Source organism: Halichoeres trimaculatus, unplaced genomic scaffold, assembly GCF_033239565.1.
Source record: "Halichoeres trimaculatus isolate MK-OKI-2021-1 unplaced genomic scaffold, fHalTri1.1 fHalTri1_scaffold_5, whole genome shotgun sequence".
NCBI lineage: Eukaryota > Metazoa > Chordata > Actinopteri > Labriformes > Labridae > Halichoeres > Halichoeres trimaculatus.
The window spans coordinates 23,700,519-23,727,337 of NW_027437183.1; the positions used below are offsets into that span (position 1 = coordinate 23,700,519).

Below are 26,819 nucleotides of genomic sequence, written 5' to 3' on the forward strand. Positions count from 1 at the left end.
CAGCAGCGCGTAAAGAAGCTCCGTGCAAGACGCACGTCGTGCGTAAAACAAGGAAGAGACGCTGCCTTAGATTAGAAACAGTCATGCAGCTTATCCAGGAGCAGATGCTGATCCTCTCTCAGGTTGAATTTTTCATAAGGCATCAAATGAAAAGCAACTTAGGCCTGAACATCTTGAATTCATCTGAGTCTTTCAGTCGTTAGTTCATGTCTACTCTACGTGTTCGACTAACTTTAGTTCTGGTAACGAGGTGTCACTTCCGCACTTCTAACGTCATCCTCCAGAGAAGTTTAGGATTTTGTGACGTTTTAATATCTGTGTATGTTTGACCATCCGATTCATTTGAAATATGTAGTGGCCCTAAATAGCGAATATTTTGTTATGAACTTATAACTTTTGAATTCTAAATGTTGATGTTCAGATTGAAAATTTCCCTGCTATAATATAATAAAAAAAAAAAAAAATAATAATAATAATAATAATAATAATAATAATAATAATGATAATAATAATAATAATAATAATAATAATAATAATAATAATAATAATGATAATAATAATAATAATAATAATTTACAACCACTTCGCTGGCTGCACACTTGAGTGCACTGATTGAAAATACTACTCCATTGTTCAGCTGTTTAACCCTTGTTTGTGTCTGGTACAAAGCAGCTGAAAATATTACTTCCATGTGTACGTGGCAGGCTAGGACAAGAGTTAAGAGATATTGTCCATAGGGGGAGCCAAAACTGTCACATACCAAAAGTTCCTTAAAGCTCCTTTGTATCTCTACACAGGTATCTAATGTTTTTTTTTAATCAGTTTAAAGAGCTTTGTAGATTAACTGCTTGGATTCAATCATTAGAAATAGTGTGGTGTGTTTGCTCTTTACGAGACAAAAGAATGAAGTATGACCCATCTGTTGACAATCCTCTTGTTATCTCATCTCTTGCAGAAATGTTATCAGGAGAACTTGGAACAAAAACCCAATCAATGACCTGGTGTGTACCGTCTTTATCCGAGGCCCTCCTGAGCTGTGTTCACCTTGGCACTGTACCTGTAGGAATGACTGAGGAAAGACAAACTTTAAATTCCTTGAGGCATACTTACCTCAGTGTGATGAGGTCACGCGTTTCCTCAAGGTGTGGCATGTTGTCATGGCAGCACAGCCTGAGGCCTGACGCTACCTGCCTGAACAGAGCGTGATGTTTTCACAGGGCTAAGACTGAGACACAGGATAATGACACGTTAGGCCGCTTCATGGCAGCCCAGTCATACTGTGTCACCACAGTGAAGGTGTCAGACATTCAGGACTTCACAGGCCTCTGAACTTTCGAAATACCACTTTAGAGGCAAACAAGAGAACATTTCCTTTCATGTGTGGAGAAGGGATTAATTCAATTTGAAAAAATGGGCCTGGATCTCATATCTGTATTGATAAAGTAAAAACATTAACTTATTTAATTTGTATGAGACCTTCAAAAACAATGGTTTACACGGGATAAACGTGAGAAGATCAGCTTAAATAGCAATTCATGTCAAACATCAAAAAAGCACACACAGAGAACCCAGACAATAATTAAAACAGTCATCATAAAAACACATCAACATGAAGGTAAAATCATCAATGCAATAAAGGGAAAAGAACAAAAAAAAGAGGGACTAAGAGTATTTTCAAAGGAAAACAGGAAAATAAAGAGTTAAAATAGTAACAATAATAATATCCTGAGCAATAGAATAATCCCTATAGATAAAGTGTTTTAGGGTCAAAGCTGTTAAAATATCAAATATAAGAAAGGTTAAAGGCAACATTTTCTACCCATCTTGTTGGTCTCCAACACTCATGTTTTAAGTATTTGGTTAGCATTCTGATACACAATATTTTAAGTATTTTATTATTTTAGTAACATTTTTTCCATTTTTTTTATTTCCCTGAATTTAGTATTTTAGCATTTTTAACAATAGACTCAATTAACATATTACTGAATTCTGTGCTGTTTGTTTTTTTTACATCTTTGTCTACAGCTATTTACATTGTTCAGTGCTTTATGTGCCTTCAGTTGCCCATTGGTGATAACGTTATTAGAATTTGAATAACAAAAAATAAAACAAAGATAAATTATCACAAAGGCAGTGAAAAAATAATAAGGCTATAAAATATAAAAAGGAAACAGGATGGAATAAAACACTTTTGAAACATGCAAGAAACGAAAGCAAGTACTGATAACAAAGGAAGTAACTTTATAAATAGGGATGTCCCAATATTACATTTTCACTTCCGATACGATACCGATACTGCAGCATTGAGTATTGGCCGATACCGATATTAATCCAATACGATATCAGCATTAAACATGCATACTTTTATTACTTATATTGTAGTATGTCTGTCATGTTAGAAAAGGCTTGATTAAGTGATATTATTCTAACAAAGAACAGTAGTCAGCAACAGCAGGTATGAGGAAAAACTGACCCATTTATTATTAACCAATGGGTAACAGAAATTTTAACATTAAACATAAGAATATACTAGTACTTGAATAAAATAAAGAATAAATTAGAAGACCCAGAAAATAACCTAAATAAATCAAATAAAAACAGCAGGAGCGGAGTCTGGAATGGACTGCTTATATCAGAGATTTTAGATGCATTCCGATGTAATCCGACACTTTTTTTTTTTTTTTTTTTGCTTATATCGGACAAATATCCGATATCAATATCTGACTGGGACACCTCTATTTTTAAAGTAACAGATTGTGAGGGCTTTATCTCTTAGTTCAAGTCAAACCAAAGTCGAGAACGAGAGGCCCTGATTGAAAAAGCTCGGTCACCTTCAGAAAGTGACACTGTGTTACCTCCTGGTTGCATATGGTCAGGGCAGGGTTTATTTTCGGTTTAAGAAAGACTTTCTTTTCATTAAAGTGGCATCATGGGTGGATTTCTCTCTGAGCAAGGTGTGCTAAACAGATGTTCAAGCTGTGCTACAAATGTCTGTCATGATTCCCATGACCTGAAAAACAACAAAAGTCCTCATAGAGAGTCTTGATTCAGAGCGATATCAATTATCGATCAACAATTCTTAAGTTCTTTCTTTCTTTCTTAACTGAAAAAGAATGATGTCAGAAATCTATTATTTCTTTTAACTAAAATTCAGTCTAAGCCAGCACAAAGAAGTTATCCTGGTCATCAGTCAGCCTTTTTATTCCCCAACACTTAGAGCTGTCAATGGGATCTCCTGGATAACAAATAAAAAAACAAACAAAGGGCCTGATGTATGAGAGTGTGTCTGTGAGTACGACAGGGAGCATCCAGTTACAATCTGTATCTTACACACGGGAAACCTGAGGACTGTTTGGGGCATCTCTTTACCGACGGTCTCTGGGGGGTTTCAGCCAGTACCTGATGAAACCTCATCTCTGAGGTTTAATATTTAAACACTGTTGAGAGTTTGGTTCCCCTTAGAGATCGGGATGGACACATACCAGCACCCAAACTGCACACAATCTCTCTGGAGAGATCAGATCTGCTACAAGAACAGGTAACACCTTTATCGTTCTTCTTTTCTTCATTCTATTGTTCAGCTAGGTTCATCATAAGCTCTGCTTTCAGGTAGTTTCTGATAAAAATTAATAGTCATATATGATTTTAAAAAAATAAATAAATGAATAATGCTGGGGAGAGATATTTATGGCAGTTTTCAGTCAGTTCTTTTCAGCTTAGTGACAGGTAAGATTTGTTTTCAAACAGTGGCATGAAATCTGGGAAGTTTATTCAAAAGTAGAGGAAGACACATGATCAAATATTGGGGATTTTATGTTTTTCCTGTTGAAAAGCTTCGAGCTTAAAGAAGCCTGCGAGGCTGATGAAAGAATTACCCTCCCTGAGTGAATCTGCTGTGTGAGCCCTCTGACATCTGCTATTTATAAAGAGTTGAAGAAGAGTTCATAACACAGATTAAAATGTTTTCTACAGTAAATAAATGAAAACAAAAATCTTTTAAATATTTCCGTGGCTTTATGATTTTGATTTCTCTTCTCTCTGCAGGTCCAGCTACATGTGCTCAGCTCCTAAGATCAAACACAGCAGCAGCAGTGAAAGCTGACACAGAGTTTTACACACCATGTACGTGAACTCTTCAGGAGCAGAGAGGGGATACTCTCTGACCTTTCTGGGGAAGAAAGTGGGGAGACATCACTCTGTGGCTCCATCAGGAAAACAACGTGAGTACAGAGGAAGAAAAGTTTCCATGCAATGTCTTTTATTCATCTTCATGGTGGAAATGTTACCACTGTGTTTGCACACGTCTGTATCATAAATCAGATTACTGCACGTATCGTAGAGGAGCCCATCCTGAGGGTTAAATGTGTGGCAGGAGGACATGTGAAGCTAGACGAGGTTTAAATATTTTAGCTGCTTGGCTGCGTCTGTTGAGGAGCAGCGGAGCATTTAGAGCATCAGAACAAACGTAACACATTGTTCCTGCCAGTCCGGTCAGAGGTCTGGGCACAGAGGCCAACCAGACTCACAAACACACAGAGCCAGCACACACAGCATAATGCAGTTATTATCATCACTGTTGTTAGCGAAGAAGTCTCTATAGCTTCAGTAAAAACTTAATACCACAACATTTTGTGTGAGTGCACATGTATTCATTGTTTATATGCAGAGGTCTGCTGGTTACGTGATGACTGGCCTCGTGCCTGCATTATGTCACGGTAACCCCTGCCATCTTCTCTGCAGATGTTTTCATTATCTGTAATCTGTCTTTGCTGCTGCTGCAGATTCTTCTAAGCACACATCCTTAACTGTTCATCTCCATCTTCATCCATCCGTATTGGTTTCATCCTCATAAACTCCCTGCATAAACAGTCTGTACGATGAGGGTTCAAATGATGAGAGCCTGAATCTGTCGATGAAGTTAATATTCACATTATGCACCTGATGAATATTTTTCCTCAGGCGCCTGGGAGCCAACAAACTCATCCACCTGTCCTGAAGACCCCACTGTGTCCCTGCGTCCTGGACGGATCCCGGTAGCAGCTCTGGTTCCTGAGGATTTACCGGGCAGTGTACCGGAGCTGGAGGACGAGAGGCCATGTCCCATAATTCACAACACACAGCTTGACCAATATGAGGACAGAACAGGTTGGACTACAAGATAACCCCAGACCACACATACACACACACACACACACACACATGTGGATACAACAATGGTTGAAAAAAGGGGGGTTTCATTAACCCATGCACTAAATATATGGATGATTCATCACTACTGGTTTATGTTCTGTCTCAGATAATGAGGGATTTTCTTTCTCCATCTCTTCTCTGTAATTTCTGACATAATTTCTGTCTCTCCACTGAAAGGTGTATCTGGGAGGAAGGTAGCAGCGTGACGGCGCACCCTCATTCCTATAGGTGGAAAACAAAGAGGAGAGAGTAGACTGTGGAAGAAATATTCAGAGGGGAAAGCTTTTTACAATTTTTTTTCTAAACCATATATTTACCTGCTGAATTCACTTGAAAATAAAAACAAAGACTTAAAACCACCATAAATCCACTTTTGTAAATAGAGAGTAAACTTTGTTCTAACCACACATCATAGATATGTAAACCATGTCATAAATCTATTAAATAAAATCTAAATGCTGCACTAAGATTCATGTGTTTTTTTTATTTGAAATGGACAAAAGAAAAGTCCAGTGTTGAATACTTCATGAGGTAAGACACAGCAGATCAGTTTTCAAGGTCCCATATTCTGCTCCTTCTCTGCAGTTTTATATGGATCATTGATGTCTTCATGAAATGGTAGTAACATGTTTTGGTCCAAAAAGCTAATAAATCAAGCACAGCAGCAGTTTCCAGGCTCTCATAGCCCCTCTGTTCAGAACGCTCTGATTTAGTGGGCGTGGCCTGTATATGTAAATGAGCCAGCGCTGATACCGCCCCGCTCTTCACTGTCACTGAGAGCGACGCCACGAGCTCCGAGTGCACAGTATTTAGAAAACAGCAAAGCTCGTTCACTGTAACATAATAGGCTAAAACAACAGGCTAACCACAGCTAAAGTTAGCATCCTGAAGCTAACACAGAGACAGGGGGGACACTGAGGAAAAGCTAAAATACTCACATTTCCATGGGGGGGTATCTGCTCCAGTGGACCAATCAGGTCAGACTTGCTCCTGATTGGTCAAAAAAGGGAATCGCTGATGTCGGCAAATCCCAGAAATTCCTAACAGCTCGTTTTAGGTCAGGATTTTACATTCATAAGCACTACTAAGTACAGGTTCTGTCATTAAAAATCACATTTTGTGGGCTGGGAGGAAAACCAAAGACCCACAAATTTAACTAAAAGACTTAAATAAGTGATTTTTGCATAATATGGGACCTTTAAAGCATCAGGATCAGCTTTGTTGTTCCTGAGGGAAATTTGTCTTGAACCACAAAAGCACCAAAGGCTGGTTATCCACTATCCATACAGCCGTAACAAAAAAAACACAGGAAGCACAATTGAATATGACAAATATAACAAGGAAAGACAAAACACCCTACCAGCCCATACTCTCTGTGGACTTGCAGGCATATGTATTATATGTTGCACACCATCTCGTACACAAGGATGGCAAAAGCCCATGGAAAAAAAATAAAGATGGAATATCAATAGATAGCTAATATATAAAAGCATGGAGCAAAGGTTCAAATCTGACCCAAGGCCCTTTGCTGCATGTTACGTCTTACTTTCTCTTCTCAGTTTCCTGCTCTAACTCTCATCTATCCTCTAAATGAAGGTATTAAATCACCCAAAAAATAATAAGATTTAATACAATAAGACATAAATAATGAAGACAGAGAAAGTATCTTATGTAAAGTTTTAAAATTTAATTTGTAGTCCCCAGTGAAATGAGTCTGTAGTTCCCATCATTTGTTTCACTCCCCAAGTTGTCATCCATCACAAAACTCTGTGGACAAAGAAGTGGGCCGTGTTCAGACGCTGGATTGGTGCCGATCGCAGGAAACCCCCTGGGCAAGCAGCCAATCGAGGTGAGCAGCGAAGAGTTGATGAGACATAAGGAAGAGAGGGAGCAGTTATTTTGTGTGTGTGTGTGTGTGTGTGTGTGTGTGTGTGTGTGTGTGTGTGTGTGTGTGTGTGTGTGTGTGTGTGTGTGTGTGTGTGTGTTTATCTGCGTTGAGAGACGGGTGTGGTGCTTTTAGAAGGATGACGACGAGGTTCTGACTGCACACAGGACGTGTTGAGAAAAGTGCAGCAGGCTCGTGGTTTTCTCAGTGTGCCTGGTGGAGTTTACTGAGTGTTGTTTCTGCAGGCCCATCAGAATCGCAGCTATCAGACAGCAGTGATGCAGCTCAGTCTGCAGAAGCAGAGAGGTCACAAGAGGTCAAGATCTACATCCCCTATGAGTCAGCCGAGCTCTACATCACTCAGGTAAAACTGGTACAGGACAAACACAACACCAGGAACCTCAAGTCCTTCATTGATTGTTATTCCCATTTGAAGTGTTACAGCTTGTTCATATAAACATGTTACATCCTGCTTTTGCAGCCATTTTAACTTATCTAATTAATGAAGCTGTTACTCTTGGGTTTTCATGAAATGAAATGTATGTCTGGGCTTGTCAGTGGTTGAGATGAAGTCTAATGATATTATTTGAATAGAAATTAGTCAAGTATACTCAGTACGGAGAGCAGGTGTCTTTAAAAACAGAGTCAGGGCGCACCACCAGGTATAATAACTGAAAAAAACAACACCATGCTGCTCTATTATAAACTGACTTTATTGGACATGTGATCAGAGCTGCACCCACACGTCAGAGATAGTGTGCACATACACAATAAAGTCTCTGTCTGATGTTCCTCTGTGCTCTTTCTCATTCTCACATGGTGTCCTAATGCTCTTGATGTGACCCTGGAGGGCACTGAATCATAATACACCACCAGGGTGTTTGTGTTTACATATGTTTACATGTCTGTTGTTTTTGTTTGTATGCTCTGTGAACTCCTCTGAACAGATAGCCCAGGACATGGAGACAATGAAGAGGAGACACCTGGAGATGGTGCAGGAGCTGGAGGAGAACTTTCAGATCACAGCACGAGAGAACCAGGTGTGTGTGTGTGTGTGTGTGTGTGTGTGTGTGTGTGTGTGTGTGTGTGTGTGTGTGTGTGTGTGTGTGTGTGTGTGTGTGTGTGTGTGTGTGTGTGTGTGTGTGTGCGTGTGTGTGTGTGTGTTAGCATGACAAAGAGCCCCGACATAGTCTGATAACCCTGAATTGTGTGATCAGGAGTGGACTGTGCAGAGGATCAGATCTCACTACCAGAACAAGCTGAACACTCTGAGGAGAATCTTGGACGTCTATCAGGAGAAGGTGGACAAGAAGAACGTGGACTGGGAGAGGAGGGTCTCGGTTAGTCTCTCCCTCCATCATAGATTAATCTCTATTTTTCAAACCCAACAAACTTCCTGTCTGATTTCCTGTCCTTTATATTAAAATGTATGGTTTCCTGTCTGCAGCTCTCCTCTGGTACACTCTGTTCTAGCTCCTGACGTCACATTGGTGCACATGTTGCACATTATATAGCTCAGCTGTAAAACAGTTTTTTTCCGTATATCTTCTCTGCCGTGTGGTGTTTCCTGCAGGCCTTGACTGCACGGATCGAGCAGCTGAGGGAGGAGCAGAGAGAAGAGAGGAGGAGGAGTAAAGAGGAGGCTATGCAGTGGCAAAGAGAGAAGGTTGGAGTTGTGTCTTTGTGGAGCGCGCCCTTGTGGCCATTTCTGAGCGTTACTCTTTTTTTTGTCATTATGTAATTATTGGCACAACTTTGCACTGGCTTCCTTTTAGAACAAAATGCTGGAAGTGTTCTCCAACAGGCTGGATGTTCTGCACAGTCACCAGGCCTCCAGTGAGTCTGCGCACATTCATGATTTCTACACCCCCTGCTACCTCTGCAGATAACACCTATGTTGATTTCCTGTGGCACTGAGCAGCAATACAGGAACTCCAAATGGCCAGACAGGAAGTGGGAAAAGTTCAAGAAATGCTGCTGGTTTCAGCACAGGAGCAGCAGGAAGCAGCAGAGGATGGTAAAAGTTCAGAGGACAAAGGACTGCCGGCAAAACAGCAGACTGTGGTGGGTTTGACTGAAACACTCTTTTGTTGGGGGAAAAAAGGTAGAGGAGACCAGATTGAAAAGGCCAGTTTGAGGTCTGATGTCATCACAGTAAACACTTTTAATTACCTGGGTGATAACACAAGTTTCATCAATGATTCACAGACAAAAATGAACTCTTCTTCACACTGCATGTCTTGAGGAGAAAACAATTTTTCTTTGTACTGACCCTTTAAAGTGGTATTGCACAGGCCTGCAATGAACCAGATCAGCCGCTAGAGGGGGCTAAAGCTCGTCTAGAGGAGCTGAAGGAGAGCCTGTACCAGAGGGAGCGAGAGCTCACTGAGCTGCTGGAGGCAGAGAGGAGCCCCATCACTCCTGTCCCTCTGCCTCCCTGCAGCATCCTGCTGCCAGCCGTCATACACAAGGTGCTGCTCAAACATCAAGCCAAGTTTGTTTTGAAGTCTAAATCTCTGATGCTCTGTGGCTGTTTCCTTCTGTCTTCTAGGCTCATGCTATCTGCAGTGCAGTGGCTGAGACCAGACACCTGTTGGATCAGATGATCGAGGACAATCAGGCCACTCTGGTTGAGGCCAGAGATCAACTGGAACGTTTGCAGGTGGATCAGGAAGAGGACGAGACCACTGAGCAAGAGAGGTTAGAGATCATGCAAACACCTTATACATTCAACGTCCAGTGTTTATAACTAGATAAAGAAAGTTTTCCTGAAGTCTTCAGACATTTCCTTCACTTTTCAGTTTAGATGAAAACAAAGACACAAGTTTGTCTTTACTACGAGAAACAGTGAGAGAGTTGGAAGTCTCTCTGTTGGTTTTAGGCTACATCAAAACTGGAGAGATCCCTGAAATAAACGGTAAATAAATCAAATATATGATGCAGATCATATAAATAATCCAAATAGTTACATTAATTCACAGTCATTTACCTGTGATCTGCAACATTTAGCTGTGGTGTCTTTCAGTAAACTCGTCAGTGGGAAATATACAAAAATATTTTTTAACCTTGGTTTTGAATTCTGGTCTGTGCAGACAGTGATGAAGTCTCAGAAGTGGAGGACGTGTTGGGACGAGGGACAAAACGAACCAAAGAGGGAGTGAAGAGTGTTGGTCAGCAACTCCTTCTGCTGCAGGATCAGGTTTTTTTCTGTCACAGAAGTTAAAAAAATAAGATCAGGTCCACTGTCAGGTGTGAAGCAGGGATGGTAACAAGCTGCACTCCATACCAAAAAAGACAACTGTACCTCTCCTGTTTTTACTCATGTGCTTCTCAATTAAATCAGAGATGAGCTGATTTGTTTTTAGCTGTGATTTTTGAGAGCATTGAGCTGTCATATATCCGGATCATTTGTAGTCTGACCCTGTTAGTAGGCAGTGAAAATGTGTGAATGTCAAGCTATGTTGCTTTGTTTTTGTTTTTGTTTTTTTCCTAAGCTAAAACAAGTTAAAGAGGAGAATAAGAAGATAATCGAGAACTACACTTCAGAAAGGACACTCAGGAAGAAATACTACAACATGGTGGAAGACATGAAAGGTAGAGGAAGTCAGCTCCTGATGGTTTGATTAGTTTAGGTTGTGTTTCATGTCTCATTGTTTATTTTTTTAGGTAAAATCAGGGTGTTTTGTCGAATTCGACCAGCGAGTAAAACCGAGGTTGCACACGGTGAAGTCACCGTAGTGGAGAAAATCGACGACTTCTCTGTAACCGTTGAAACTCCTCGTGGGCAAAGGGAGTTTCAGTTTGATAAGGTGTTCAGTGCCCAAGCTTCCCAAGAGGAGCTGTTTCAGGACAGTCACAGGTGAGAGAACATGTCCACAGACGAGTGCACAGAAAACTGTCCTAATGTAACCCATGTTTGACTATAAAGCTTTAGAGTGCAGAAGTTTAAAGTAAAGATAAGACGAACATCTGCTTTTGTCTCAATAACACAAAGATGAGACCTCATAGTGGAGCTTAGAAGTTTGAGTCTTTTCCCCCCATCAGGCTCATCCAGTCGGCTCTGGATGGTTACAACGTCTGCATCTTTGCGTACGGTCAGACGGGCTCAGGGAAAACCTTCACTATGGTGGGCGACAAGGAGCAGAAGAACCTTGGGATCATGCCACGGTCTTTTAACGCCATCTTTGATTTCATACAGGAAAACAGCACCAAATTTGACTTTAAGGTAACAGAAAGGAGGTGTTAAAAGACATTTGTTGAAAGTTAAAAAGAAATTTAGTTTGAACCAACTTGTTTCCCCTCTCATCTTTGTTCCTGGAAGGTTTCGGCCTACATGCTGGAGCTGTACAACGACAGGCTGCAGGACCTCTTTGTGAGCCCGGCTGGAGAGGCCCATGCTCAGCCTCAATCCCATGGCCAGGCCAGGCGGGTGGAGATCAAGAGAAACAGAAAAGGGGTTGTGTTCGCACAAGGAGCAGAGACAAAGGAGGCTTCCAGCGCTCAGGAGCTCTACGCTCTGTTTCTGCAGGCCTGCGCCAACAGACACATCTCTGCCACCAGTGAGTCTTCTCTACCGTGCCATGGCGCCCAGTTCATACTGGCCCCTGCTAAATGGTTTGGATTAATCGTGTTACTTACAGTCAGAGTGAGGGGGCGTCAGTAGGTACATCATTACTGAGAGCTGCCAAGATGTGAAGAAGTGCAATGTAAGAAGAGGAGAAACATTGTTTCAGAGATATGTGCAGGTCATCAGAGATACAGGATGCAACCAAAGTTTTAAAGTGCAGTGCGTAGAAATTGGAATTTTAGCAACATCGAGCCTTCAGATTTTAGAACGAGCCCATCTGTTACTAAATCATCACATCACTAAGTGACAGAAGCCTTTGCAAATCAAACTTGATCCTCATCATTGTGATGGGCATTGATGCTGCGGGACATGGCTCATAGCTGGAGAAACAACAGATAGAAAGCTCCATGGCAGCCGCCTGACCCTCTGATGGCTCGTTCTGTTTTACAGCGCTAGCCCTCAACAATGACTCACAACTACACCTCTGACTTTCAAACGTAGAAATGTTTACATTTGTTAGACGAAAATAATAAACAATGCAGTTAAAAGCAAATCAACATTTTTTACAGAAACATTGTACAGCGGTACGTTGCACCTTTACCTGTGGAGAAGAAAACAGCCAAATTCAGCCTCGTCCTTCAGACCAAATGTTTTCATTGATGACTCCCAGCTTGGAAACTCTACACTGATGTTTACTCAGCTTTTAGTCATTGTCTGTCCCAGCTGTACTTTATTTCTTCATGATCTTTTTGGACGAAAATTTGATGGCTTTACGCTCAGGTGATACATGTTTGTGATACTCCATCATGAAATACTGTCTATACTAATTCTTTTGTGCAATACAACAAAAATATACAATTTCTTCTTCTTCTTCTTTTGCAACAATAACTGTTGTCCCATGGTTTCTGTTCGGCAAATTGCTGCCAACTTCTGCCCACTGCACCTTTAAGCGATGGTGACTCGAAGTAACCACATCACTCCTTGCAATTACCATGGGTACTGACACATTTTAAAAAAGCTCTCACACACAGATTCATTAAATGAGAACACAGGGATGTTACAATTTTAGTCACAGTTGTTCAGGAAAGTTTTTGTTGTAAAAAGGCTCTTTTAATGACCTGAAACCCTTAAATTTAACAGTCCAGATTTTTATTGTCAGTTTTCACGATTTTTATTCTACTGGGTTACAATCAATGCAGTGTGAGATGAGAAAAACAATACCTCAGCATAAAATCACATTGTAATAACAAAAACTCAAAGTCTTGCAGTTATGGAGAGGGAAGGGTGTTAGGATAGGAAGGTGTCACAGCACAGACACTGAGGGGCACACACACAGCCTCACTCTGGTGATGTGATGATTTAGTGCATTAAGTGTGTACCTGTTTGGTGAGATTTGGTGAGTTCATTTAGAGCGTCTTTGTCTCCCAAGAGATGAATGTAGAGAGCTCCCGCTCCCATCTCATCGTTGGCATCATGGTGGAGAGCAGGAATTTGACCAACGGAAGTGTGAGCACCGGGAAGCTGAGCCTGGTGGATCTGGCAGGCAGTGAGCGAGCAGCCAAGACCGGCGCCAAGGACCACCAGCTGAAGGTTGGCTCACATTTGGTTTGACTGATTATGTGATGTTTAAGGTTTACTGGAAGTTTTTGATGCCTCTCATAGCTTGTTGAAACTCACCCTCTACCTTCTCTCCACAGGAAGCAAACTCCATCAACAAATCTCTGAGCGCTCTGGGTGATGTGATCTCTGCCCTGTCAGCTGAGCTGCCACATGTACCATACAGGAACAGCAAACTGACACAGGTAATGCAGCTACATACGTGTGACTGTATCTGTGACCTGGAGGTACAAGTGAGTTAAACATGACGTTTCCATTCTGTCACTCTCAGGTGATGCAGGACTCCCTGGGAGGAAACGCCAAAACTCTCATGATTGTCAACATCTCCCCTTCAGAGTGCAACCTGGATGAGACAGTCACATCACTCATGTGAGAGAACAAAACAGAAACCTACGTTCATCATGGATTTCTAAATGATAAAATAGAGCCCTAGATAATGCCAGGTTTTCTGAACCTTCCAGTTATGCAACCAGAGTCAAAGCCATAACAAACAATGCTCAGAGAAATATGGACACTAAGGAGATTGCCCAGCTGAAAGAGGTGCTTCACACTCTAGTTTGCTGCAGAAAATAATGCAAAAATATTCATTTTTTGTGGAATAAAATGCCAACATGTGTCTTCCTTTTTATTTCTCCCTGACAGGTGATCATGAAGCTGAGAGCGGGACAGACAGTGGAAGATGAGCACATTTAAATGGCATCTACTTCAGAATTTGCAGCACTACAGTGCAATAAAATTGTTGAATTGGGACTGTTTGAGCATTTTCTTGGCATTTCTGTATCTTACATGTACTTTTTAAAACTAACTTTTGAGTTACTGTGAATTGCTGTCCCTGGAGAGTTGGTAAAGGAAAGCTGGTGAATAAACCACTATAGTAGTGTCTAGGAGTTCCCAAACTTTTCTGTTGACTCCCTATACTTACACATTACCCCCCAAAAAGGGCTTGGTTGGCTGTGGAAACGCAGACAGGCTCAGGCTTTACTGATTCAACTCATACTAAACTTTACTGATCTAAATTGAAACTGCTTGGTGGAAACGAGGCCTAATAGGAAAACACTACCAGGCCAGTCCAAAAACAGAAAATCACAAACATAAAGCACGAAACAAGATACCTAATTTAACTGATTGATAGAAAGTAAAACTCCTGATGTGCACAAATTGCTGTGTTTCTTACATTATCCTGCTGCCACCGAGACCATCATTAACCTTGGTCACTTCAAGGGTCTTATGGCAACAACGAAAATGAGAAAACCAGATCAAACATTTTCTTGTCGTGTGTTTTTATTTAACATTGAAGACATATATTTGTTTATATTCTTACGATACCAAAAAAAAAAAAATTTTTTTTGATTTTCAGGAATGCCACAACCCCCTACTGGTGTGTCGCAACCCCCTAGGGCAGGCATGTTCAAAGTTGGGCCAATTGTGGCCTGTAATCCATTTTGATAAAGGCCCCATATTTTATCTTACAAAGCATTAATTATGGGACTGAAATTATTCATGATCTAAATTATGTGCTGATTAACGTTTTCTGTCAAGGCCACATGTTTGAATAAAGGTATTAATCATAATGTAGAAATGTGAAAATGTTCTTTATGAACACCTAGAATATAAAAAACTTATTACTGGACACAGGAAAAGATTGAAACTACAGAGGTTGCATTTCCTCCATGCTGAAGCTGAAAGCAGAAAATGACAAAATGTGAAATGAAATTGATGAAAGCGGTTAAACAAAGTCACAAATATGGTAAATTTAAAATGAAAGAAAAAAATGAGAAAAAGTAGATGCAGAAAATGTGATAAAAAAAGAAGGAGGAGAAGTAGTGTGGACACTGTTTGTGTACCACACATCAATGATGGCTACATGTTTCTTCTAAAGTAAAACCTCCTGAGACACCTGTATATAGACCCATTCATACAACTCGGGACACTCAACACACATGTACACTGTATTTTAGCCAAACTGGGGACACTCATGTGTTTGGACCAAGCAGCAACCTCCGGTCTAAGAATATGAGACAATGCGGAAGCGCTAAGATCTGCTGTTTCTCGAGTGTTCGCTTGAGGCTGGCTCCGGAAGTGCCGGAAGTCACATACACACCAAGCCAAAAAAAGCTGTTTTCAAAGCAGAAATTAACCTATTTACAGCCTGGTTCAAAAAGCGTCTGCTGTCTGAGTCGCTAATTTTACTACCAGCTCCCACTGTACGGAGGGTGAATTTTTTTCTAACTCAGCAGTTCAGAGGATATTAAGATCATGAGCTTGCCTAATTGGAGGCACAGCTCAGCTCACGTGACCTACAGGCGCCCTATAGCTGTGGGCTAAGCCCTTGCCACTACCAATATGGCCGCTATTGCGGATGTGCTTCATTTTTTTGTTTCAGAAACAGACGGGTGACATTGTGGAGACTACCTCCATGTTTTGTACAGTCTATGGTTTGGACCCATTCATTCATTAACTGATCCATACAACTGGGACATTTAACACACTAGTAAAACAAACTATAGGGACATATGTGTGTTTGGAACCTTTTGCCATTGATATACAAGCCTATTACAACCAACCCAGGCCACTGTTACGTAGGAAAGAGAAACTCACCGATTAAAGTGTGGACCCATGCATCTACTGATCAGGCAATGACATCAACACAAACCAAAAGAAAAAAGAAAAATGATCAAATATGATCCATATGTAACAATTCACATGAGGGAAATTGCTCTCCCTTGCAGCAAATGTGGTGAAATGCTGAGGCTGAAGGCATAAAAAAAAGAATTGAGAAATAAAATTGCTGAAGTTGTAGCATATGTGAAAATAAAGAAAAATAAAGTTTACTTTATCAATCCTCAAAGGGGAATTCAGGAGTCACAGCAGTGAACAGAGTGTATAATGCAAAAATGTCCATCAGAGACAAGAGCGTGGCCATTACTCTCCTGTCAGCCTCCACCTCCACCTCCATTATGACCTAATCATGATGAATTTTTCAGACAGGCCACAGCACACTAGGAATTGATGCTGAACTTGATCAATTTGCAAAATAACATTCCTGGGATTCTTTTTTTTTCTGAGTAGAGTCACTTTTTTTACTCTCCATCGGGATAGAAATGTTGTAAGTCACAGAAAGTAGTAATTGCCAGCTTGCGGTTAGAGTTTGGTACATTTTGAACACAAGCAACCATAACCACACTGTCAAACTCAGGAGACATAATGTGGGTGTGGAGGGAGACAGGAGGGTACAGTGGGTACCTTGGCTTTGATGTTTGTGTGTGAGGTGGTGGAGGTAGACGCCACGGCGAGTGTGTTGTAGAGTGGGGACATCTAATTCCAGCAAAGACCAGCTGCTTTATCAGCATACTAAAAGTTGGGGGAAAGAGTGGGAAAGCGTCAAAATAAAGAACGAGTACATCGATTTTGATCTTAAGAGCAGCACTTAACACACTTGGTGAAATGGCAGGTCTGCGATGACATCAGTACAGGCAAACTCACTGTTGCGTTCATGGGATTGCGTGCAGATTGTTAATGGGTGCTGTCTTCTTGGCTCTATAGAATGAGGCCCTCACAGAGCAGTACAGGGCCCCACGTGTAACTGTAGAGGCTAAGTGGAAGTCAGTTGGTCATACAATTTGCATTCCTTTTGTTTATGAAAGAAGACAGTGAGTTTGTTGCCCATTAGCGCTGGAGAGGTTAAGTCTCCAGGGCCCTGACCTCTTCCCATGCTACTGCAGGGTCAAATCTCAACACTGGAAATGGACACTGGTATACACGCAAAGGCCCTGTCCTATTTTTGTTGTTGTTGTGTTGTTCTAAAGGCTTGGGTTTGCTGAAATTACAGCCTAAACACTACATTTTGTTTATATACTTTTACATAAAGGTGGCTCTGTATTTAAAACTACTTTTGCTGTAGGAGTACGTAGAAATTGACTTTGTTATTAATTTAAAGTCTCCGAGCAGAGGCTTCAAACAGAAATGACTTGAGCCAGGGTGGCATGCATGTCAGCGCTGATAGTGGATAACAGCTTCTATAAGTGGACCATCCTTGTCGGCATTTGTGTCCAATCTTAATTAAGCGCCTTTAATCCATACTGTGAGCCCCATAAGTGCTACACTGCATTACAGCCCGATTCCTGGCTTTGCGTGCTTCATTTTATTGGCTGCTTTAGATCAGAGGCCAGTCAGCGCATGTTCACTGTGATTTGTTATTCTTTAATGTGGGCTATAGTTTGGGCCGTACTGTGAGCCCTGTGAACTAGAACAAAGTGGAACACAAAGACCCAGAGAGCACAGGGAGAGGGGGTTGAGGTCTCACCCTCTGAGTGTATTTTGTTAATTAATTTACACAAACCAATTCAGTGATGTACATGCTTTGAATACATGACCACACACAGGGGCGCTGACAATGAGTCGTTCAATGCAGCCAGTGGCTAAGAGCAGTTTAGGAGGTCATCATAGACAGTCTGGCAGTAACAGTAAATTCAGTGGTTTAAAAATATGTTTTACATAACATACATGTGACACAACATACATGTTTTAAAATACATGTTTCAGTTTTGGAATATGGGTATACCCATATTACCCATATATATGGGTCAAAGTTGGGTACATCTCCTTTTTTACCTCAGAGTATTGACATTTTACTGGATGAGTTACCTAATTATGTCATGTTTTAAACATGTAACAAAATTCTTTTGATATAAGGATGAAAAGTTAAGTAATGGTTGTTATAAGAAAATCAAAATACAACTGAAGGGTCTTGTAGTAGAACAATTAATATTTCAGACAAGTTACAACCAGATGACTTTCCAGCAATGTTGGTATGAACACAGCCTAACATGATGACAGTGACTATACTAGCTCACCAATGTTTCCTGTTGACAGTACGTTACATGTTTTCCTTTTTGAGCTGTTGCCACAGACCACCTACAGCTGTAACTCATTCACCCTCTGTTTTTTGACGTTGTGTTCACCTTCCATCCTGGATCTTAAGTGAACTACTAAAGCTGTTTCCCTATATCGTGCCTGTTGTTGCTGATTTGAGAGGTCCATAAAGGACATCAACCATGATCATGGGGAAAGGGCGACAGGCCAGTCCACCCCTGAGTCAGGGTATCCTGCCACCTTTAAGCTCACCAGTCTCCCTAGACACTAACCGCTCCCTTCACAGTAGCCAGCAGTGTCCCAGATAATTGAAAAAAGCAGTGCGACATAACAATAACCAAGCTCCCAGTCAGTAGCTTCTCATCAGAGGGAAACGTCTACCACGTGAATACGATGAACTCCTGGGCATCCCCGCTGTCAGTGAAATACTAAAGTCAGAAGGTTGAAAGTTAAAGAGACAGACTTAACTTTTTCTTTTCTTCTTCAGAAATATAATCAGTCTGATGGGAAGTCACACTTTCCTTGGGTGAAGAGAAGTTTAGAAGAGATAACACTTTCACGATAATGACTTTGAAACTTCCCATTTTGGGATGAAGTCCCCGCTCGTATTACAAATGCATGCTTTACATTCAGCTTGTAAAAAAAGCAATAGCTGATTTCACACTTTCCTCGTCCTTTCTACCACCCTCAAAGTTGTCTGAGACTGTGTCTAATCTAAGCATGTGGGAGGCTGATGAACTGATGGGCAAGGAGGGTGTTAAAACTGAGACTTGTATGTCTTTTTGTATATTTTGCATCATTCCTCAGAAACCTACAGAGGCAGATTTTGGGAAGAGAGCAGATGTGTTAACTGAACAGTGTTTGCCTCACAGCTAAGATAAAAAGAAGAGGAGAAAGACAAGCAAGGGAAGAAGGATGAGAACAGGAAGTAAACATGAGGGGATGAGAAGATGAAAGGAGGGCATAGGAGGAGAGTTGATGCAAAGAGGAGAAGAGGCAGACCAACCAGAGAACAGATGAACCCTGCATGAACACAGTGTGAGGCCTGGAGCGTTGATCTAAAACAGCCTCTCTCACCCTCCCTCAGTGTTTAACTGTAGCTAATAACTTTAGATAAAGGCTTTTAATTAGCCGGTGTTTTCATCTAGTTTCATCTTTAATGTGGTGGGATAGGAGAGCAGAGGAACTGTACCCTTTAAAGAACAGCACTTTCAATGACCCCCAGTTCTTATAAATACAGTTCATTAATAAGCTGTATACAATACAACAATACAAGTTAGTTTATATTTATTCATTTATTTGAATCATTTAAAAATTGTAGATAAACATTGACATGTAGAGTATTTTCCCCTTTTGTTGTCTGGTGGCACAATTTGCTAAAATGGAAACTTCAGTTTCTAAACAACACTCAGAGGTAATGTAGGCTAACTCTGCAGTGGTATTATGGTTAGCCAACTATGATAGCATTTACAGCTGTAGAATTTGTAAATTCACATAGCTTCCACACAGATTATGACTCAGGTTTTTGGATGGGCTAAATTCTGGAGGAGATGATAATCCTGTATGGACGTGGTTTCATAGTCAGACCAAAATCAGTGCTGAGGTCCAGCTCCTGCCCGGGAACTTTCTCAAGCCGCAGCCCATGGAGCAGCGTAGTCAGGAAGACAAACATCTCCAAGCGTGCAAATCCATCACCAAGACAGCGTCTCTTCCCCATACCAAAGATGAGAACCTTCTCCGTCAGCTCCTTGATGAGGAGTCCTGAAGGACCCAGGAAACGTTCAGGCCGGAATGTGTCGGGGTCACCCCAGAGATCTCTGTTAGAGTGAGAAACGTTAAGATGGATCGTTCATCTCCAATAACTTAAAGAAAAACCTCTGTGAAATAAAAAACACGAGATTGCACCAAATGAGAACTCACACATCGTGATTGACTTGAAACTGGTTGATGAACACACATGTGTCTTTAGGAATAAGATATCCATTCAATGTGATGTTTCTTGTGGTACTGACAAGGAAAAAGAAAAACTGGATTCGTTTTAACAACAATGCACAAAACTGTCAAGTACAATGTACTTCAATCTGAGCAGCAGTCTTACCAATGAGGGATGGTAAAAGGGACGTATGAAGCATGACGAAACACTTCATAAATGAACGCCTCTGTGAAAGGCATCTTGGCTTTGTCTGAAAACAAGGGCAGTCTGGCTGTGCCAATGTTTTCATCTAGCAGAGGAGAAAGAGATCAGTTAAAAAAAGTAAAAAGGAAGAGCTGAATCCATTTTACAAAGACATTATTCTGTGCTCAGCTGAAATTAAGGTTTGTTTATACAGACTTCAAACTGAACTGCACCCAAGCGTGAAACACACATTTCATATTGATCACAATGACCAAAGTTGGAGTTGAAACAGTGATGTTGGACTCATTCATTAATATGGTTTCCCGTAAAGTAAACGACAACTTTCCATTGAATTATTTGCTTTAATTACAGATTACTTGAAGTGATGCAGAACTGAGGAATGTTGCACTGCGTGTGATCAATGCTTTGCGTGTTTCGGCCTTTGTGTCAGTCTGGAACAACTCTCTAACCTTTCCTTCTTTCTCAGGCTGTTTGTGCCTGGCTCTCGTTCTGAGTCACCCCGTCTCCTCTCAGTGTCCATCTCTCCCACCCTCCCTCTCTCCTGTCCTCCCTCTCTCTTTCTCTGTGTGAAAATGCAACGTGCCTTGGAACAGACAGTTCTGTCGACCCACTTCAAAAGTGGCGATGGCGTCAGCAGATTGGACTGATCTTTTGTGAGTTTCTCCAGTGGCTGTCTGTTCTTCAAGGGCATCGGGTTGGCCATTGTTGGGTTTTTATTATGTTGATTCTGCCTGAAAACTTTGATACTTTCTAGTAGTCATTGCCCGGCCACTCCTGTCAATGAATTTTTGACACTGAGCAACTGTTTTTGTCCCTAAAAATATTCCTCATCTTCTTTCCTTCCTGCTCCTTACTTTAAAAGACAAGAGCTCAGTTTATCATCGATCTATATCTTTATCACACTTATGGCGACTGTATATACAGCCAAGCTTTTTCTTTACATTTTTCATGATCTTTTCATGATCTAAGGGCAACCTTTAATTTCTAAATACATTCATGTGGCCAGACACTTATTAGCCCTCATGCTTTGAAATGGGCATATTATTGATTATTTATTGTGTTCTGCAACAGAAAATATTTATCACAAAGCATACGATAAACAATTTGCTCTGTTTAGTTATTATAAAAGAGGAAACGGTACCTATCTCCATGTGTATTCTGTCCTGTATGTTGGGGAATTTGATTAGGTACAACAGGCTCCACTGTAAACCGGCAATGATGGTGTCAAATCCTTCACAAAATCACAAACAACACAAAAGTGGGTAATTACCATCATCATCATTATGATCCATTCAATCTTATTACCACAAGTACTTCACTTCACTTACAGCCTTACCTGCTCCAAAGATGTCTATGACTGTGTGAATGATCTGAGAGTTGGAAAGTAAAGAGGTCTCCTTGTTTTCTTCTCTGTCCTCACAAAGTGAAATCAGAGCATCTGTAATGTCCCGGATGCAGTTCTGTGAACATAAACATGACATTATATTTAAAATTTGACTGTTGTTAAATTAATGGCATCATAAATTCCAAAACATCAATAAATGTCATGCCACTATGGCTGACTTATGCAGTAACAAAGGTGCAGATTTATAAAAACAATGACTTAAAAAGAGACAGTTATCAGATATAGTTGGACACGTGTCCTCCAGTGGGATGCTAATTCCTAATTAGAGTGCGTGCAAACATTTTAGCCACTCTGCACAAAAACAAAGGTCCCTCCCAGGGAACTTGTTTGTTATTTTTTTGGCTACAGTTGAACTCACAGCTACTTCTGTATGAGTGCAATTCAAGATTCAATTGTAGACGGCAAATTAGAGGAACAGATCTCAGGCAAACAACACCAGCTGACATGCCATCTACCACTTAAGCCTGTGAGAAATATAATCCAATAAGTATCAAGTTTGTCGACTAGTCCTGTGTCTAATAGAATTTTTTTTCACATATATTTTTCATTGCTGTGATATTTTGATCTCTGTCTTTGAAATAAACTTTCTCTGCATTAATTATACATATTGAGTTTACTAAAAAGCTCAAAAGTGACAATTATTGTTAAAAAACTAAACACATGCTTTAGTAAAGTGTCTGATCATATTTCTGACACAGATTATTCAAAATAAATCACTATCTTTTTTTGAGCGTTTCTACATCTCCTCTTGGTACTTCTGCAGACCCTCTGTCAGCCTCCTTACTTTATCAAAGGTTTTGATGTGTTCTTCAATGCTTCGCTCCATGAATCCATTCATCCTGCGAATGTGCTGGACCATCTTCCGGAGAGATGGACTTGGAAAGTAGCGAAAAACAGGGAAAAAATCTGCCAGGTTCCCCGCAGCAAAGATCCTCAGAACTTCATTGTTTATGTGAACAATAGTGAGGAACTCCTTGTCGTTGTAGTCGTACCTTTTTCCAAAGCAGAGAGCACAGACAACGTTTGCCACCGAGGTTACCAGGGCCTTCACTGGATCTACACCCTCCGTATCCCCATTTGCAGCAGCCTGTTTCTGAATCACCTCCACCATCTCTGCAGCCTCAGCACAGACCTGCTCTTCCAGCAGGCAGGTGGCACCGGATCCTCTGGGCTCAGCCTGGGAGAAAGACCTGAGGGCATTCTTACACAGCTTTTTATGGAGCATCCACGCCGGCCCATACTTTTCACTGAAGGTCATACTGGTCCCATTAGCTACAGCAGAGAAGGTGAAAAGGTCAGGTCTTCCAGCAAAAGCCTCTCCCTGTCGCACTAATGCCTGCCTGATGGTGGAGTATCCACTCAGGACAACCACAGTCAGGGACCCCAGGCGCATCTGGAGAGTCAGAATTAAAAGATAATTAACTGTCCATTAAAAATAAAAAAGAAAACAATATAACAGACTGTAGTTCATCTACCTGGAAAACATCACCAAACTGAAGCCTCAGACTGGTAAGAGAAAGATGAATCTGGTCCCCCATCTGGAGCAGATTTCCAACAAGTGGCCAGGGTGTTGGGCCAGGAGGAGGGGGATATTTTGTGAGGTCCAAGTTGGAGTAAAGGTGGTGGCTCTTTCGGCCCCTAAGGGCCAGCAGGAGGAGAGTAAGAAGACATAGAGCAACAGTAACACCAGACACAGAGGCACAAGAGCTCTCCTTGATGGGCTGAGTCCCAAACGTCAGTCTCATCTTGCCAAGTAGATTACTCACCCTGAAAGAGGGAGAGAGGATTTTATAAAACATAGAGCCCACTATGACAACCCACTGAGTCAAAGGGTTAGGACTTCTGCTCAAAATCAAGAATGTGACCAAAAAAGGTATAAAAAGAAAAAAAGGTAGAAATAAAGATAGAAGTAACAAAACTCACCAAGCAGCCTGATCTGAGTTTAATGAAAAGAGACTTAGAGTCAGAGCAAAGAGTGCAGAGCAGGGGTCCAAGCAGAGAGAAGCTTGTGGTCTGATCTGCAGGACCTTGTTGGGGTAGTTGCAGGTTGGGACGTCCCTTTCAGGAGCAGCCGGGCCCCCTGCAGAGGGAGCTGCTGCCCGCTCACAATAGAGAGACGCAAATGGCGACAAAGTTGGCTCAGAGTGAAGGAAGGGTATGTGCTGGCCAGGCAGTGACCGCACCGGCCCATTGGACCGCAGACCAGAACCATTCACGTCACGGGCCCCTTCCCCTCTGTTCTCTCTTTCCTGAACAAAGTATGGGCCGTTTATTTTTACAGTACTGAATTTATAGAGTCTTTGAAGGGCCTGTGTGTTTTCAATGATTCAAAATGTAGACTGGCAAAAATACAACCGCACAAACATTGCATATGCAAAACCAGTGAATCATGATTTATATATAATAATTGACTTTCTTTAAAAAAAACAGGATGTTTAGTAGTTTTTTTTAATTATTTTTAGGATCAAAGCTCTGCCTTCACTACAGGGTCAATGACCCAGGGATTGTTTTAATTAGGGTCCTCGGCCAACGGAAGAGGGCACCTTCTAGCAAGCTAGAAGGTGCCCTCGGCCGAAGGCCGAGGGCACTATTGTTCCTGCTGCGTTTCTTTCTTATTATTATTATTCCACACGCGCTTTGAACGCTAATTAGACCCCCTAAACATGCTCAAAAACTCGCCAAAATTGGCACACATATTGTGACTGCCAAAAAATTTGATAAAATAAAAAAATTAACACCCAACATCCCATAATAAGCTCTCTATATCAAAAACCTCTAAAACACACACTTAAACTGCCCTAGCTGGGGCTAGGAATGTCGTAGAGAGATGAAACCAACACCAAAACGTTCGTCTCACTGAGACGCACAAAAAATATAGGAGGTATTTTTGCGTAGCTCCAACAGGAAACCGGCAATTTGCCCGCCAAAATAAGAGTTTTCAGAATTTTTACCCTTTCTGCAAAAATTATCTCCTCAGAAACCAAAAATGGTACTGGCATGAAAAGTGGCTCACATGACAGACCAGACCCTGCTCTACAAAAGTTGTGAAGGAAGTTGTTGTTTCGGGCCCGGTTTTCGAATGGCGAGCCCTCAAAGTCGCCAACCGCTCTCAGCTCCCCCCATGTTAACAGATGGCAGAGCAGCCTTCAGTGCCGCATTTGGGCCTCTGGACAAAAAAGTAAAAGTTGCACAGCTTTAAAAATGACATGGTTGGATTCCTGACAAAATGCCCTATGAGAAAATCACATTTTTACACAGATTAGGTCAACATTCAGGCCAACATGATGAGTAGTTTCTTCATTTTGGGAATTTGATCCTCCCCCAGGACTGCTGCATTCCTGTGATGATGTCACACACTAATTAGGAGTTCCATGCAGCTGGTCATGTGACTCAGCAGATGAGAGAATGACTCTATCCTCCATTTAAGTGCTTATTAGACCCCCTGAACATGCTCAAAATTTCACCAATATTGGCACACACATTTCAAGCATCAAACTCTTATATATAATACCAAACATCCCATAACATGCTCTCTGTGGGGGCAGGAGCCGGCGTGAGGTTGGATTCCTGACAAAATTTCCTACAAGAATATCATATTTTTACACATATTAGGTCAAAATTGACACATATTAGGTCAAAATTCTGGCCTACATGATGAATAGTTTGTTCCTTCAAGGAATTTGATCCTCCCCCTGAGCTGCTGCATTTCTGTGATGCATTTCTTGGCCTTGCAGGCAAGGGCATTATTGTTCCTGCTGCGTTCCTTTCTTATTAGGGTCCAAGGCCTGAGCCTGGGCACTTTCTAGCAAGAGCTAGAAGGTGCGTTTCTTTTTTTATTTATCATTATTATTATTATTATTATTATTATTATTATTATTATTATTATTGTTATTATTATTATTATTACTACGCATTCGGTCAACATTCTGGCCTACATGATGAGTAGTTTCTTCCCTCAGGGATTGTGATCCTCCCCCTGGGCTGCAGCATTTCTGTGATGATGTCACATACTAATTAGGAGTTTTGTGCAGCTGGTCACTCAGCAGAGGAAATGATACATTGTATCAACTGTCATAGCACTATGAGGGCCAGAAAGGGATGAAACTCTGACTGTGGAGGTAAAACAGATATGACAGACCCCTGAGAGCATCAAAACTCATCCAGCCCTGCTAACACCTTTTTGCAGACACAGTTGGTGAATATTGAGCCATCAATTAGTTCTTTTTTTAAGCTCTGCAGCAGTTGTGTGCTCATATCACAAACTCATTTGGGGTTCAGTACAGCTGGTCATGTGACTAAAGCAGGAAAAACACTCCCTGTGAGAGGAGGCACCCATGAGTAGTTTCAAACAAAACCAACAAACATTAATCACGTCAAATTATGTCCTTTTGGCCATGTCTTCCTGAAGGAAGTACCCCTTTCTCTAAGAAATGTCTAAAACACCTACTGGTAAGAAGTATAGAAAATTTACATATGCATGCCCACATAAGAAGTAAAACAATAACCCTGAACACTTTAAATGTGATTTATTCAAATCAAATCAAAAATTGGGATCTACAAATTTATGTCCTCATCCCTAAGGGAGAATCTAGGTGGAGTGGTACAAAAATACAAACACCTTTAACTGTCAAGTCTCTTAAACACTAACAGATACCATATTTATGTAGTTTTATGTAGGTATAGCTCAAACATTAACACATAACAAATGTGTAGAATTCAGAAAGTTCAAAACTTGAGGGGTAAAAATTTACATTTAAAAAAAGCTAATTTAAAGGCTTGTCTCTTCAAAGAGATCAAATTGAGCCCCCCCAAAATGCCAAAATGTGCTCTCTAGTGTCACCTAAAAAATTCTGTGAAAAAAAAAAGTCATTTAAAACAGGCAAGCCAAACAGGTCTGTTGCCCTGAGGGCACTGTGATAAATCTTCATCAGAATCTACTAACACAAACATAGATTGGAGGTTTTAGAGTCCACATATTGATCTACTCACAGCTTCAGCTTCACACATAAGTGTAACTCTAGGAAGGTCGCAGGGTCTCCCCTGAACTTTGATCTGGCATGTGAATGCACACTGTTTGCAGGTACTTTTTATAAACAAAAGACACTTGGGGTGGAACTGAACACTCACTGCACCCATTGAAATGAAG

General features: G+C 41.1%; 2 protein-coding genes across 3 annotated transcripts; one reads left to right on the plus strand and one right to left on the minus strand.

The window, feature by feature from the left end:
* Positions 1–3,423: 3,423 nt before the first annotated feature.
* Positions 3,424–13,952, plus strand: kifl (kinesin family-like). Its single transcript, XM_074669722.1, has 23 exons — positions 3,424–3,538; positions 4,045–4,220; positions 4,960–5,145; positions 6,938–7,039; positions 7,321–7,439; positions 8,023–8,115; positions 8,293–8,415; positions 8,649–8,741; positions 8,851–8,911; positions 8,997–9,136; positions 9,391–9,546; positions 9,627–9,775; positions 9,877–9,992; positions 10,168–10,274; positions 10,570–10,669; positions 10,742–10,934; positions 11,120–11,300; positions 11,397–11,634; positions 13,072–13,232; positions 13,340–13,444; positions 13,531–13,628; positions 13,721–13,799; positions 13,902–13,952. Exons 2-23 carry the CDS (start codon positions 4,121–4,123, stop codon positions 13,950–13,952), a joined length of 2,751 nt encoding a protein of 916 aa, XP_074525823.1. The 5' UTR covers positions 3,424–3,538; positions 4,045–4,120.
* A 5,483-nt stretch (positions 13,953–19,435) lies between these two features.
* Positions 19,436–24,183, minus strand: cyp1d1 (cytochrome P450, family 1, subfamily D, polypeptide 1). Of its 2 annotated transcripts, XM_074670320.1 has the most exons (8): positions 23,597–24,183; positions 23,149–23,440; positions 22,458–23,066; positions 21,605–21,728; positions 21,410–21,499; positions 20,230–20,353; positions 20,052–20,138; positions 19,437–19,948 (listed from the first exon to the last, which is right to left on the minus strand). In XM_074670320.1, the coding sequence occupies exons 2-8, from the start codon at positions 23,416–23,418 to the stop codon at positions 19,666–19,668; spliced, it is 1,587 nt and encodes a 528-aa protein (XP_074526421.1). In that variant the 5' UTR covers positions 23,419–23,440; positions 23,597–24,183; the 3' UTR covers positions 19,437–19,665. The 2 variants fall into 2 exon arrangements, with proteins under 2 accessions (XP_074526420.1, XP_074526421.1); XM_074670319.1 differs by lacking the exon at positions 23,597–24,183 and having other exon boundaries at positions 19,436–19,948; positions 23,149–23,558.
* Between the last annotated feature and the right edge of the window lie 2,636 nt (positions 24,184–26,819).

Excerpts from the sequence above, each read along its gene's own strand:
- kifl (XM_074669722.1), top strand. The coding sequence starts at position 4,121 with ATGTACGTGAACTCTTCAGGAGCAGAGAGGGGATACTCTCTGACCTTT. Across the intron at positions 5,146-6,937 it reads CCAATATGAGGACAGAACAG|TTGTCATCCATCACAAAACT; the intron begins GTTGGACTACAA and ends TCACTCCCCAAG. Across the intron at positions 10,935-11,119 it reads CTGTTTCAGGACAGTCACAG|GCTCATCCAGTCGGCTCTGG; the intron begins GTGAGAGAACAT and ends TCCCCCCATCAG.
- cyp1d1 (XM_074670319.1), bottom strand. The coding sequence starts at position 23,472 with ATGTTTTATAAAATCCTCTCTCCCTCTTTCAGGGTGAGTAATCTACTT. Across the intron at positions 21,500-21,604 it reads CATAGACATCTTTGGAGCAG|GATTTGACACCATCATTGCC; the intron begins GTAAGGCTGTAA and ends GATTTTGTGAAG. Across the intron at positions 19,949-20,051 it reads TTTCAAGTCAATCACGATGT|AGATCTCTGGGGTGACCCCG; the intron begins GTGAGTTCTCAT and ends TCACTCTAACAG.